The following is a 14,150-nucleotide window of genomic DNA, read 5'->3' as shown; positions in this document are numbered from 1 at the left end:
TCAGATTCTAGCTAGTTGCAAAGATGCAGGTGGTCAAACATCATTGGTTCTCTATAGGCAATGGTGTCAGCTGATGTTGTCACTCTAAGGAAAAAAAAAAACCTCAGCAGATGAAAATAAAGCTTTTCTTTGATTTTTGTTATCTGAAAATATAGAAGAATACCTTGATAGGAGAGACCTTCCTTGTAGTGATAAAACTAAATTGTGGCATTCACAGATTAATTCCATTGAGTTACTCAACCCCCACACCCGGCAAAAAAAAGAAAAAAGAAAAAAAAAAAAAGAAAAAGGTTATGTGATGTTTAGATGACACAGAGCCAGGCGCTCCAGACCCTTGGCTTGTGTGGGTTAAAGGGGGGTCCTGGGTGGAACCCACTTTGGTGGTCGGAACCGTGATACTCTTCCTGGGTTGGTCGTCATCTCATCCACAAAAAGATTGATAACACAGGGCCAGCTGTTTACTCTGACAATCAGTTTTAATCAGGCATAGACGGGGGGACCTCAGCAGACAGCCCTGCGTGAGGAGAACACCTGGGTCCCGTGAACTCCATGACCTTGGACGAGGGACCTGTTCTTCCTCGTCTTGGTTTCTTCTTGGGAAAAATGGGTAGACTGAGATGTCCCTTAAAAATCCCAAATTACATCGTTTCGAGGACAGCTGAACCTTCTCACTCAGGGAAGACAGAGAGCATCAGACTGTTCCCAGCTCCACTCCGGTGGTGCAGAGGGCAAGGCCAAGGACCCCCCTCATTTCCCACTGACTAAAGGAACGGTTCGTTCAAGTCACCCTGAGAGAGGGTTGAGCTGTGGATGGGTGGGGACAGTAGCTGGCAGGTCTTTGGGGCATATTTCTGAGCTCTAAGCACAACTCTTACGTTTTTATTTTGTTAGATTCTACCATCAATCAGCAGGGTGTGTTTTAATTATTATTTTAATTTCATGTTGGCAGAAAGACAGTGTCAGATACCGCCCTTCCAGGGAAAGTCTTCCTTTGGGAGGCCGTTGGAGTCCCTGCATTTTTGGCTCAGGGCTCCCCATGCATACGAGCCACTTACTAGTCCCCTCAAACTATACTCCATGCAGTACTTACCCTACTTACTGCTTGAGGGACCCACGGCCCCACGGCGCGCTTCCAAGAGGGGCCATGCCTCCAGGATGCTTTGAGCCAGCACTGGTCTTCAGTGGGCACATTCGTGGTGTCAGCAGTAGATGTGAGGACAGTATTAACCCCAGGCCACGGTTTGTCTTAGGGTCACATCTCATCAGCAGTCAGATCCAGTGAACTGGTGGTACGGACAACTCAGGTACCCATCATTGAAACATGTACCTTGTGTGACTTTCTTTGAATACCCAAGAATTCTAAGATCAAGAATTACTTGAACTGAAACAGACTGATCAAATATTCTTGATGTATTTTGTCACTTTGAAAAATTTTATTTTATTTTATCTTAGCCAATGTCCCATAGTTTGCTCATGGTAATGGCACTAAGGTTCTCATAGAAAATAGAAAACAATTTTTCTTTTGTAAGTTGAAATAACATCATAGGAAAGGTCTAGTGAAAAAGATGTCAACGTTGAAATTGCCCGGTATTGATACTACAGGGTTTTACATATTGACCTCTGAAATATGGTGCTACATTTTTAATTCTAGGCTGGAACAAAAGAAAAAAAAATGAGTCACCAAAAATATAACTTAAAAAGAGAACTCCCAACAAATCCCCCAAATTAACAAATGATCTTTGCATAAATAAATGGTGTGTCTTTAAATAAGTACCATAGATAACAAATGATAGATAAATGTTGTCTTTAAATAAATAAACAATGATATTTAATAAAACAACAGTGTGGAAAGTATAGGAAACAGTAATTACAATCCATCAAATCGGGCCATTTCGCATCTGGGTTACATTTCATAAAACTTGTATTGGACCCCCTAAGAAATGATCGCCCACTGTGGATTGTGCTTGGTCTTTCTGTATCATATTTTTTTCTGCAAGTTGCACACTGCTCATCTGTTTTTATATAAATCTCAAAGACATATTTATCCCATATGTCCTTGTTGGTAAAGTGATCAAGAAAAATGCTCTCGGTCCTGAGCATCGGTCCTGAGCACCCCCAGCCCCATCTTGAAGGCCCCAAATGTAGTAAATTCGGACTAATTGGGAATTCTACAAAGGGGTTAAAACATGACCCACTCCATGTCGGGTGGCCATTATAAATGTTAACCAAATACAAGCCAGAAACAGGAAGCCAAAACGCAGGTCCCTACGGCAGGCATGCGTCTTAAATGACATCATTTGTCAGCTTCCCGGCATCTTGGCGGCGGGGGTGCAGAATGCAGATCTGTGCCGGACTGAGGACACTACACCCTCATTAGCGGGGTGTTCTTTAAGCACATAACGCAGGGTTTTCATTTTAATAAGAAGCAGCTACTTGTCACCGCACTGCCATTAGATAAATACCGAATGTAAGACCACTCACAGAGCTCAGTCCTACTCCTCCTGAGCAACTCCATTCAGAGGAAATTGTAGAATAACAATTTATAGAACAAATACACCCTGCAAAACTTGTGTTGGTGCTCTGCAAACTATTCCGATTTTTTTTTTAAATAACAAAACGAGTCCACTGTGGAAATCATCGTCTTTGGGATCCAGGAATGACTGTCCATAGCTGTCGCACGCACGACAACAGATCTTGGGAGTCCCAGGGAATGGTAAGGAACAGCCGGACTCCTTCCCTCTGCCCCCGGCTGATGGGCAAAGGCCACCCTGACAACCAAAGAATAATTCATCCACCTGAGTGTCCCAGCCCCCAGCCCCATCTTTAAAACAAAGACGGACAGCTGCCCTGAATTACGGATGTACTTTCTGTGATATGTAACGCAGTTTAGAGGCGAGGTGCGGAGAGCACGGCACCCTCTCACCTCCCATGAGAGGCTGGTCTTGAATGATAAACCCAGAAGATAAAACTGGTGCTGAACTATGACCTTCAATTTTCAAATCATTTTTCAGAAGAAAATAGATATAAAATAAAGTCTAAACATCTTTTTGGCATTATCTGAATAGGTGGAATCTTTCATGCTTGTTTCTTAAGATTAAGTGGGAAACAGCCTGCATTGTATGTAGTTCCTTTGTTTGGGGGGGATGGGGGGCAGAGAGAAAGAGCATGTGAGGGTTTCAGATTAGACTTTATTTCAAACTGGGGTGTTGAAAAAAATTTTTTTTTTTTTTACATAGCTGAATTTAGTGTATTCCTTCAAAACATAATACATTTCTATTCTGCTGCTTAAGGGATCCATCATTAAAAAATGTTGGTCTTTCATCTTTATTACCCTCCCATTAAAATGAAAGGAACCGGGGCGCACTGCGTTTTAGGAGAAGCAATTTAGTAGTTGGCATGTCCTTACCCCCTCACGTCCCCGACAAAGGGAGAGGAGTAAGCGCCTTAGTGCTGAGATTTCACACGTCCACCTGCATCACGGAGCTGCCGAGCCTGTGAGATGACAGACGACGTCTGGTTTCGTCTCCTTTGATGAAATGGTTTGATGGCAATGTTTTCCCCGTTACCAGTTGTTTCTGGTGCTGTGGTGCTCGTGAAACCTGTCCCCCCCCCCTGGCGTGTTCCTGGCCTCTGAAGGCCAGGCCGAGCTCCTCTCCACCCTGCTGCAGCCATTAGGTCTGAAAGGGACAGATTAATAACCGAGACCACATTGGACGGCTTTCCTTGTCCCCTGCACCAGCAACCCTTTGCTGTAATGAGGACACAAAGAGCCTCGCAGCAGCCTGCGCCTCTTCCTCATAACTCACGGGCCTCCCGGTGGCAATGGCCTTCAGTACCATTTGTCTTCAGTGCCGTTGTGACACTTGGGCGTGACCCATAATTCGCCTGCTATTTACTGTGACATTTGACCTCAGTGCAGGCATAACATTCAGTGAAGCTGTTATCTGGTCCCATTTACCATATAAATTGTGTTGTTGTGCATGCACGCTAGCAGCGACATTAGGTACCTGAAAATGAGCAAATCTTGTAAAATAGCTGTTTTACAATAGGACTAACAGCTATTCAGCAGTGGGATTCTCCTGCTCCTCAGACGGAAGGCAAAAAAAAAATAATAATAATTAAATATGGTCACCAAGTTTTCTGGACCGCCTTTAATGGTCTTCCTATTTGTTTAGCATGTGATGAGACACACAGAAACACCCCAGGCTTTGAAAAATCATCTGGTGGGGCTTTGCCTTCTTTGCTTAGAACGAGGTCCCCGTGGCGTTTCCAAGTTCACGAGGAAGGCGGGAGCAGTCTTCTGTGAGGAGCTGAAGTTTAGGGGGCCTGCAAGACCAGTCATAGGCATGACGCAGAAGAGAAAGCATTCAACTCAGGGACACGGGTGTGTGACACATGGCCATAGGGACCGGAAGAGGCTCACTCCACCAGAACCTGGGGACCAAGTAGACTGGGAACAGAGAAACCAGGCTCGTGCGATTCTATTCCCATGATTCAGAGATGAAACGCACCTCCGTGTGCCCAAAAGTCTCGGATGCGAAGCCGATGGCTCTAGTCCCCATGCCGCTGTGCGGTGCTGTGTAGTCAGTCCGACCTCACGCATCTGCTAGGACTCCCCTGCGGTGTTCCCAGAGCAGCTCTTTGGTTGTGTGGCCCCTCGCGCTGTGGATGGAGCACACACCTGTCCCGGACACGTAGTAAAGCTTCTCAGGTGCCCCCAACCCCCCATCCGCTCTTCCACAAACCTGCTTTTTTGTCCCTGGAAGTTTTCAGGATGATTGATTTGCTGCTGAAAGGAGGAGTGACATTTTCCATCCCACATGGGCCTTGCCCGTAAACACAGGAAACTTCTTTAAAATAGATCGGTGTTCACGTAATCATTTTTTCCCCAGTAATCTCATTTAAAAAATCAAAGTTTTGGGAGAAATTCCTCCAAATTTCTGTTTAGAGAGTCGGCTAGTGATTTAGGGGTGGGGGGGAGGGGCCATTTCCTGAGAATATGGACTCTGAAAGATGGTTGATTTTTCCACTGTCTCTCACTTATTAACTTATTTATTAGCCCAGGACCAAACTCTTCTGAAACAAAGAATTTGTGAACTGTTTTCAAGACCCAATTTTAAAATCTCATCAAGCTGAAGACATCCTGATTTGATCAGCTCCTGCATCAGGAATTAATTTACTTCCCAGGAACAATAAAATCTGGAATGAGACTGTCCATGACCAAAGGATTGAATGTAAAGGTTTTACCTCTGAGCCATGCAGGGAAGTTTTATTAGCACATTTAATTTATTTTTTTTCAAGGAGGGGCAAAAAAAAAAAAAAAAGGGAAAAGGAAAGAAAAAGAGAAACCTATGCATTAACACCTTAGTTTTGTTTTAAGAACTATTCTCTCCATTCCCAACTAAAATATATAAATAGATTTGGGTAATTCTGCTGCAACAAGTACCCATTTTCCTTCTCCTTTGATTTATGCAATTGTTCTGTTTTTACAGCTTGCTGTTGACAGAGTGAGGTAATTCAACGACAACTTTTCCAGTGTTCCTTCCCATGTACATGTAATCGACAGCCCGGAACACGGCCTCCAGGCCCGTGAATCTGCCCCCTGCGGACAGGTCACCCAGGTCCACCTGGCAGACCAGGTCTCCACTTGCACACATCTTGACCAAGTGGCCCATGGCCTCTCTGTACTCAGAAAGGTAATGGTTCAGAAAGAAGCCCCGGACGCTGGCGGACTTCTGCAGCAGTTTGGCGGGTAACGCTTCTGCTCTCACTGGCGAAAGGCCGGTCGGAGTCTGGTAGCCGGAGATAAAGCCAATCACTATCAGGCACCCTTTGATGGCCAAGGCCTGGACAGCCAAGTCAAACATGGCGCCCCCTACGGATTCGTACACCACATCCACGCCTCCAGGGTACTCCTGCCTCAGGACAGGACCAACGCGCTCCATGCTGTAGTTGATGGGACGGTCACAGCCAATCGATCTCAGAAAAGCAGACTTCTGGGCAGAAGAGCAGGTCCCAATGACGTGGCACTTGGCCTTCTTGGCAAGCTGCACAGCAAACTGGCCCGTCCCCCCGGCTGCTGCTGTCACCAGCACTTTCTTCCCTTCTTCTAGTCCGCCGAGCTCTTTCAGGCTGATGTAGGCAGTGGTACCGCTGACCAGCAGGGTGAGATACTCGGGTGTCACAGCGGGCACCAGGGTGGCAATGTGGGCAGGCACCACCGTGTACTCAGCAAAAGAGCCGGGCGCCATGTAAGCCACTGCTTGGCCAACTGTGAACCGGGCACTGGCAGAGAGGCCCAAGGCGACAACCTCGCCCACGCCTTCGAAACCGACATCAAAGGGTGTCTTGACAGACGGGTCATATCGTCCAGCTGAGTAGTTGATGTCAGATGCATTAACGCCGACAAATCTAGATGAAAACAATCAAACAAACATACACACAAAAATACATTAAGATGTTTCCTTCTTAAGGCCTTTATGGTCTGCTTCGAACAATCCTTATAATTCAGTGACAGCGGAAGGCTGGATAAGCTATGCATTCTGATAGAATTAAAACAAAGCAAACAAACAAAAAAAACAAGTCCTGATATTCAGTTGAAGAAAAGACATTAAACAAGTATTAGTTCAACAGTGATTTGCAATCAGAATTTTGCTGACATCACTTTAGGAATAATTTCAGTCACTTTAAACATCAAATTATTTATTTCACATGTCATTTTATTTCCCTCCTCTTTCTTTCAAAAGGAGAAATAAATCAAAAGCAAAAAATAAAATGCCAGGATGCCTTCTTTATCCACAAACTTCACTGAAGCTGAGTTGGAAATTAATTGGCCTCTTAACAAAGATGTTAAAAACAACAGTGGGATAAAATATATTCAAAGAAGTAGACTTGTATTGATTTTGGCCACAATTTAACACTTCAGACAATAATAGTAATGACAATGATATTATTAAAGATTGATGTAATGTGCAAGGTCATTACTGCAAGGGTTGTTTCAAAACATTGTTAAGAGGGGCTGCCACACATTTCCTTTCTGATGTAACGATGTCCAGTGTGAAAATATGCACTTTGATTAATTGAACAAAAACTGTCTCATCAGAGGAGAGAGATTTTTATGGAACATTCAACATTTTACAGTTCCTTTTCAGATGAAAAGGAAAGCAAACGTCACTGTATTTTCTCCCTCAACAAGAAGCAGAGACATATGTTGATTAATACCAGATGATTATTTCCACTTTGGTATCCAGAGTCAATTTAATTGCGAGGCCGGTACTTTTACCAGCTTTTTTTTTTTTCATCTCGGTATACCTCATAACAAAAATATCCTGATACATAAGGGGGGAAAAAGTCGTTTACTTAAGAATGTCAGGAGGTGGCTTAGACACATCATGGAGGACCCTACAACCGTCATTTCCACCTGTAATGAATTGAAAGGATGGCGGATTCTGGGGGTGGAGGAAAGCTGGTAAGTAGGTCATTTTAAAACAATTCACTTTTAATTTAACTTAACCCAAACGGCCCTGCGAGAGGATCCACTCCCACCATGCTCTTGGTAATACTCTGCCTTTAGAAATGCTCCCTGAATATCATGGCTTGCCTAGCGACAGTCCTGAAGGCTCTTCACACAGGGGAGAAATAAGAAAGCAGGAAACTGGTTCTTTCCAGCACTGTCAAGCCTCTTCCAGAAGTTAGCACACCACACAGCTTCCTTAACAGCCAAAGAATCCCGTATCCGCCAAGGATAGGCAGTCGTGAGAGCTGGGGAGGATGGCTTCTCATTTGATACCAAGATGCTTTCATGATACTTGGGGGTGGAGGGGTGGGGCCGCTCCCTCTCCTTTAAGTGTACCCAGTTTTCAGGGCCGGGTCTTTGTGGAAAGGGCCAGCTTCCCCGGAAGATGCTGCCGGTCTTTCTAGAAGGCAGCCAGAGCCCAGCCCAGCTGCAGCGCCTCTCTGTGACCTCGCCTCGGGCTGTAATGCAAACCCCGGGGAAGGCTTCCTCGGGTGGTAGTGATGGCTCGGTTTGCTTTAGAAGTGGGACCTAGGGCCCCCACAATGAACCCTTCCCAAGCTCCTCCGGTCTTCTCCGTCTGGCTGTCTTTCTTCTTCGAGGAGACCACGCCTTGGACTCGGAGGGGACGCCACAGTGGCTGCCAGCCCCTCGGGTCCCTCCCCAGTCCCTCCACTCTTCCGGGCCGCACCTAGGACCCGGGAGCAGGAAAGCGGGAATCGCAGCCCCAGCACTTCCTGGGGAGCAGGAAAGCGGGAATCGCAGCCCCAGCACTTCCCGGGGAGCGGTTGGAGACCCAGCAGGGCACTCGCCCGCAGAAAAGCAAAGGGAGAGGGGATGGAGAGGGGACGCGCGCCAGAGGGGACAGAGAGGGCCAAGTATTTGTAGGGTGTAGGGGGGCTCTGCGGGCAGCTGAGGTGGCTGGCTGCGGCCGACCAGCAGAAGTCTCAGTTTGCCGTGGGGGCTTTGCCTAAAACCTCAAGTCAGACCTTGCGGTTGAGCCGGGGCACGCCCCAGAGCAGCGACAGGACACCAGCAGGCCGGCTGCACGCCCAGTCCAGGTGGCATCCTGTCTCCATCTCCCCAGCTGACCCTGGGTCGGCCTTGCTGGGCGTAGGAAGTCGGTGCTTCCGGGACAGTCTCCCTCGGACGTGCCTGGCCTACGGTGACTGCCGAGCCTGCCGTCCTGCACGGTCCCTCCACCGCCACCACCGAGAGGCTCGGTCGCGTCTCCGACTCCAGGAGCGGGCTGGGGCTGCCATACAGGCGCTGGGGAGAGGGCCCAGCCCGCCACCGTGACCTCGGCCTCTCTGGGCCCGAAGGGTCCGGCGGTTGCGCCCACCATGGAGCTCCGGCCCAGGGGCAGTGAACTTCTTGGGTAGCCTGGGGCACCCGGCGCACCAAGGTGTTGCCGCAGCTGGACAGAGGCCCGCCTGCAACGGACCGTGACCTTGGCCTCATAGGCACCCCCATTTTCCGCGCCCTCCCCCCTCTCTGTGGTCTTCCAAATCGCCTCCGTCGTGGCTGAAGCGGTCTCTGGCTGGTGGAGACTAGTTTCCCTGCACATCGCAGCCTTCTCCAAAGTCTCCTGCCTCTGGGGCGCCCCCCGGGGCGCCCCCCCACCACCGCCCTTCTCTGGACCCTGTTTTCACGCTGCGCAGCCCCGAAGCTGGTGGGGACCCGCCCCAGCCGGATCGAGCCTTCGTCCTTACTGGGCTTTGGGAGGAGCTGCCCGAGGGTCGGGGGACTGGCTACCGCTCCAGTAGAAGCAAGTTCAAGAGCAGCGGTGCCTTGGGAAAGGGGGCCCTGGTCAGAGAAGGGCGAGCAAGAGGGGAAAAAAAGGAAAGACCCGCTGGTAAGGATGCGCGCACTGGGAGGCTCCCTGTGTGCCCCTTTAATTTAAAAAAAGTGCTTTTAATGAGTTCGAGGTTCCAGCGATCCGACGGCAGGACCCACTCAAAGGACTAACTAACGTGGAGGAACTCTGGAAAAAATGGGCCGCGGCAGGCCTGGCCCCCCAATATAGATCACCCCGTTTGTTTATATTGAACAGTGCTGAACCCCTGCGTCCTGCTGACTGTGAAACAGGGCAGTTCTGCGGGGCAAGGGGGACGCTTTCGCTGAACAAAACCGAAGGTGAAGACTCCAGCTGCCGGGAGCAAACTCCTTGAACCCTGGTCTGGTTTGGAGACAGTCATCCAAACTGGACCCTCCATCGTTTAAGAGAATAAAAATAAATAAATAAAAAGAAAATGAAAGGAAGAAAAAGAAAGGAAGAAGGGAAATAAGTAAGGAAATTTTGGCCTGGAGAGCCCGCAGGAATACTGTTCCCCTCCTGTGAGCAACAAACCATTGATGGAAAACGTCTTCCCCGCCCTCCCACCCCCCTTCTCTTTTCCCTGCCTGCAAACTCTTTGCTCCATTATCTTACACAGGAGCAGAAAATCGTTAGAAATATTTGGAAACGAAATAATGTGTCACCATGATACTGGAAAAAAGAAAGCTAAAAATAGCTCTCAAACTGACTTCACTGGAGGGTGCCTTTCTCCCTTTTTCTTTTCTGAGATCGGGAATCCAGGGGGCAGTGAAGTTGTCCTTGGAGGTATGGAACAGGAAGGCTGGAGAAAGAAACGTCCATTGTAGGGTCTGTGGGGAGTTTAGGCGCCCCTTCTCACACCTTTCTTAAATGGTAAACTTAATTTTCTAACCGTTGTGGAGCCTAAAAGCACGTCCCTCCCTGTGAAGAATTTGTACTTTCTGTTGAAGATAGTATGAGGTCTGCAATTGGTTCAAGTGAAAGAAAAAGTCAGACCTCCACACACCTTCCCAAATAAGTGAATTTGGTCCGAATCCCTTCCTTCTGGAACAGATTTTATCATGATAAAAAGGAGAAGCGTGTGCATAAAATTTTCATGCAATTAACAGCATTCTTGGGAGATTCGGTCTAGAATTAAGATGAACTAACCTGCAGTGAATTATTAAGACTCTATTCTTTAAAAAAAAATAGAGTCTGTAAAATGCCACCTCCACTGACCTTGTGTGCAAGAATAAAGGATCTTCCTACAATTGGGGGGTCGGCGCAGATTTGCCAGCAGAATAGGGAAGAGGGGAAGCAGAGGTTCTGCCCCTTCCCTACGCGCAGAAAACAGGCTCCATTCTTCCTGTTCCGGGCTTCAAGGGTAGAAGGTAGAGGTCAAGTTGTATATATCAATATACTATTTATATTAAAAGGATTCCTGGCATAGGTGGAGGGGAAAATGGCATGGATCTTAAAGCAACACGAGCTGATGAACTACAAACGTGAGACCCAGTGGTCCAGAGCTCTGACCACAGAATCCAGAGACTCCAGCTGGTGATGCAGCCCCAGGGACACCGGGCACCCTGTGGGGAAGAACAGTGAGGGGCAACGGTGAGTGTGAAGGGACTGAAGTCTCAGGAGGGCGGACACCTGAGGAGTTGAGGCACACTTGGAAGGAGAGAGGCCAGTAGAGCCCGAGCTGCCGGGAAGGAAGAACCTTGTGAAGAAGACGCTGGCGGGTGGTCCCTCCTTGCTGCTGTTGTGCTGCTGCTGCTCTAACCTCACACCTTTCACTGCCTGCCGGACTCAGTGCCCCCCCAATCCCATCCCCTTTTCCTAAAAGGGATTTTATTCAAGAAGTTGGTTTTGTGTGTTTACATCAGTGGTCAGTGGATGGTGTGCTTCATCAGAAAAAGGAAATAAAAACCGATGTGAAACTTCTTGCCTGTTCACATCTGTTTGGAGCTCACCTCCGCTTCCAGCACATCACTTGTGTCGTCTGTATGTTCTGCCTGAACACACAGAGGCACCCCTTTCTAACTTGGTAAAACTCACGTCCTCAACAGCCTTAGCACGTTGTCCCCAAACGGAGAGATGACCCTCTGAAGCAGTTCCTATCCTTGCAAACTTTTTAAAGGACACTCACATCCTACACTCTTTGCTCACTACATTTTTACGATTTCCACAGGTTTCCAAAAGTTTTGTATCATGATCAGAATTCTTCAGTCTTACAGTCTTTATTGGGAAGGCTGTTATTAATCTTCAAAATGGACCGATTACACATTGCATCAAACTACATATTTAGGTAGGGTACACACTGTCCTTCGTCCTTGCAGGGGACTTAAGAGTACTTCCTAGCACACAATTTAAAACCAGAACATTCTCCTCCCTTCAGAGTATTATTCAACCTGAAACATGCAACACTATAACCCTTTGGACAGGAACTAGGCAGGGGAGTCCTGCTCTAGCGAAAGGGATGGAGGAACCGGGCATGCCCCGCCTTCAAGTCCCGCAGCGAGTGAACCCCGTTGGAGAGACCCGCCGGCCTGGCTCCCCTGGTGAGGTCCCTTTCCTTCCTGTTGCTTCACCAGTTACTAAAGATTAGTGAGGCAGAAAGGCATTACGGTGAGGAGTGTGGGGGGGTGGGGGGTGGAAAAGACAGTGAGAGGTCGGCAACGACCCCAGTGTTCCCGAAGGTCTGCAGAACGTGCTGGCAAAGGCAGCCATGCCCCCACCCCGGCCCCGCCACCAGGGACGCGTGCCACGCGCCTCTCGTTACACTCGGGGGCACAGACAACAGTCACACGGCACTGACAACACGCAGACGACACCGGCAAGGTGCATACCAACACACTCAAAGACAGGCTCCGCCAATAGCGAGGCGACTGCCAACCTGGAGCGGACAGAAAACGCCAGCCGGGTCCCCGGCCTCCTTCCTCCAAAGCACGTTACCTAAACGTCGCCGTTTAGGTCCAGGCTGTTCCCGCTCCACCCTAAAGATTATGTGAACGCAGGAGCCCTGAGTGCGGACGGGTGGGCCGGGAGGGAAGCCTCCGCTTCTAGGTCCCGTCGGTTTTATTTCGGGAGCGGGAGGGGGAGGAGGGAGGGCAGGGGGAGGGGAGGAGAATCCCAAATTAAAATAACCCCCAGTTATGAGGACGTTCAGTGGCATCGGATATTCATACCAGCAACAGTCACATTACATTCGCCTTCGCCAGATGGCGGCGGGTTCAACTTCCCGGGATCTCGCCAAGTCAGGCCGTACGCCGGAGCGCGCAGGGGTGTGGGGACGCAGGCGGCCCGGACAGCCTGGGAGAGGCGGGGCCGGGGCAAGGGCGCGCGCCGGGCTCACCGGTTTCGGACGAGGAGATCTCCGTCCCCAGGGAGTGGCACTGGGCAGTCCCGCCGCAGGGTGACGGCCTCTTGGAAGTTGGGGCTCAGCCGAGTCACCACCAGCTTCTTCATGGCGCTGGGGATGGCGGAGCCCTGGAAGTCCAGGAAGTGGCGGGCGTACGACATGTCCACGATGGTGCGGGCTCCGGCGGACGCCAGTCGCAGCATGGCCCGCGCCTGCGCCCGCTTTCTGCGTCGCCGCAGGCCAAGGTCGCGACCAGCCCGGGCCGCTAGGCTCGGCTCTGCGCGGGCGGGCGGGCGGGCGGAGCCGGCGGGTCCGCCCCTCCTCCGGCCCGCTCCCTCCCCCTGGGCTCCCCACCCTTCCCCTCCACTGCGGGCTCTCGCTCCCCCCTCCCGCGCGCAGCTCCAGGAGTCCACTCAGCCCCCGCGGTTCCCGGACGCGCCACCCCCGGGGTCCTGGCTGGAGGACCGCCGCCGCCCTGGTAGCTACTCCTTTAATCTTTTTGTTTTGGTTTGAATCTGCTCGGCGCAGACTGGCCAGGGAGCTTCTCCGCCCTCCCTCTTCCTCCCAGCGCCAGGGAGGCACTGGATATCCCCACCCTCCCCACGCTCTAAAAGCCGGATTTGACTCCTCGAAAGGGTGAGGGGGGCGCCTAGGGGACCCGCGCGTCCCGCGATCGCCGCGGCACCGAGCCGGCGGCAGCCTGGGGCGTCCTCGGAGGCGCGGCGGCCGCGGGCCGCCGGCCGGCGCAGGCGCCTCCCCTTCCCGTGCGAAGCGTTCACTTCCTTGCAAGGTGGTACGAATCAACCCCGAGCACGGCCGGGGCGGCGGGGCACGGCCGGGTCCCCGGGCCTCGCGGGGAGCCCCCGGGGCCGGTGCGCGCGCACAAGCACCTAACGGGGGCGTTGGGAGGTGGCGCCCAGTGCATCCTGCGTCCCTGGCCCCCGACCCTCAGTATCTGGGATGCCTTGCCCGCTCCTCTACCCCCTAAGTTTGTCCCATTCAAGTTGCACGAACTAAGCCATTTTATTTATCTTGGCCTAGATTTCATGTTTTTCCATGAATGTTTTTAAGTACCCTCTACAAGAAAGTTACAGGTTAACACTTGGGAGAGAACACATATTGTAAACCGGAGGGCCAAATTCCCAGAGCACATAAACACTTTCAACTTCTAGGTGCGGATGCCGAGGGACTTAATTGGAGACGTTGCAATGATGTAAGAAGACCTCATTTTATAATCCAGCCACAAAGAGCTGCAGTTGCATCATGTCGATTTTCTCACTAATTGTCTATATTGAACAAATAATTAATTCACTTTTCATAGAGGGACCAGATTAAATACTTTCCACATTTTTGTGTGATGAGCTAAGTCCATCCTGAATTTTTTATTAAAGGTATACATTTTAATTAAAAAACCTCTTGCTTTCCATGTACCCATGAATTACTAAAATATAAAAGCCACCCAATGCCCTTCCTCATTCAAA

At 50.0% G+C, this 14,150-nt stretch overlaps 2 protein-coding genes across 4 annotated transcripts in view; one reads left to right on the top strand and one right to left on the bottom strand.

Moving 5' to 3' along the window:
• Positions 1-3,306: 3,306 nt before the first annotated feature.
• PTGR3 (prostaglandin reductase 3) lies at positions 3,307-13,017 on the bottom strand. Of its 2 annotated transcripts, none has more exons than XM_066246721.1 (2): positions 12,664-13,017; positions 3,307-6,411 (listed from the first exon to the last, which is right to left on the bottom strand). In XM_066246721.1, the coding sequence occupies exons 1-2, from the start codon at positions 12,870-12,872 to the stop codon at positions 5,487-5,489; spliced, it is 1,134 nt and encodes a 377-aa protein (XP_066102818.1). In that variant the 5' UTR covers positions 12,873-13,017; the 3' UTR covers positions 3,307-5,486. The 2 variants fall into 2 exon arrangements, with proteins under 2 accessions (XP_066102818.1, XP_066102819.1); XM_066246722.1 differs by lacking the exon at positions 12,664-13,017 and adding an exon at positions 12,497-12,652.
• A 16-nt stretch (positions 13,018-13,033) lies between these two features.
• The window catches only part of TSHZ1 (teashirt zinc finger homeobox 1), a 79,824-nt gene continuing 78,707 nt past the window's right edge, over positions 13,034-14,150 (top strand). Inside the window, exon 1 of one of the 2 annotated variants that reach the window (XM_066246719.1) lies at positions 13,034-13,147. The gene's annotated coding sequence lies outside the window, so the exon portion shown is untranslated. Of the gene's footprint in view, positions 13,463-14,150 lie in introns of both variants that reach the window. The other variant, XM_066246718.1, reaches the window with a different exon arrangement.

Source organism: Saccopteryx bilineata, chromosome 11 (assembly GCF_036850765.1).
Source record: "Saccopteryx bilineata isolate mSacBil1 chromosome 11, mSacBil1_pri_phased_curated, whole genome shotgun sequence".
NCBI lineage: Eukaryota > Metazoa > Chordata > Mammalia > Chiroptera > Emballonuridae > Saccopteryx > Saccopteryx bilineata.
Note: the sequence above shows the minus strand (reverse complement) of the source record. Positions and strands in the feature narration are given on the sequence as shown.

What these genes read in the sequence shown, in the direction of transcription:
- PTGR3 (XM_066246721.1), bottom strand. Translation starts at nt 12,872, where the DNA reads ATGCTGCGACTGGCGTCCGCCGGAGCCCGCACCATCGTGGACATGTCG. An exon ending in GATCTCCTCGTCCGAAACCG is followed by an intron (nt 6,412 to 12,663) that starts GTGAGCCCGGCG and finishes GTTTTCATCTAG; the next exon opens with ATTTGTCGGCGTTAATGCAT.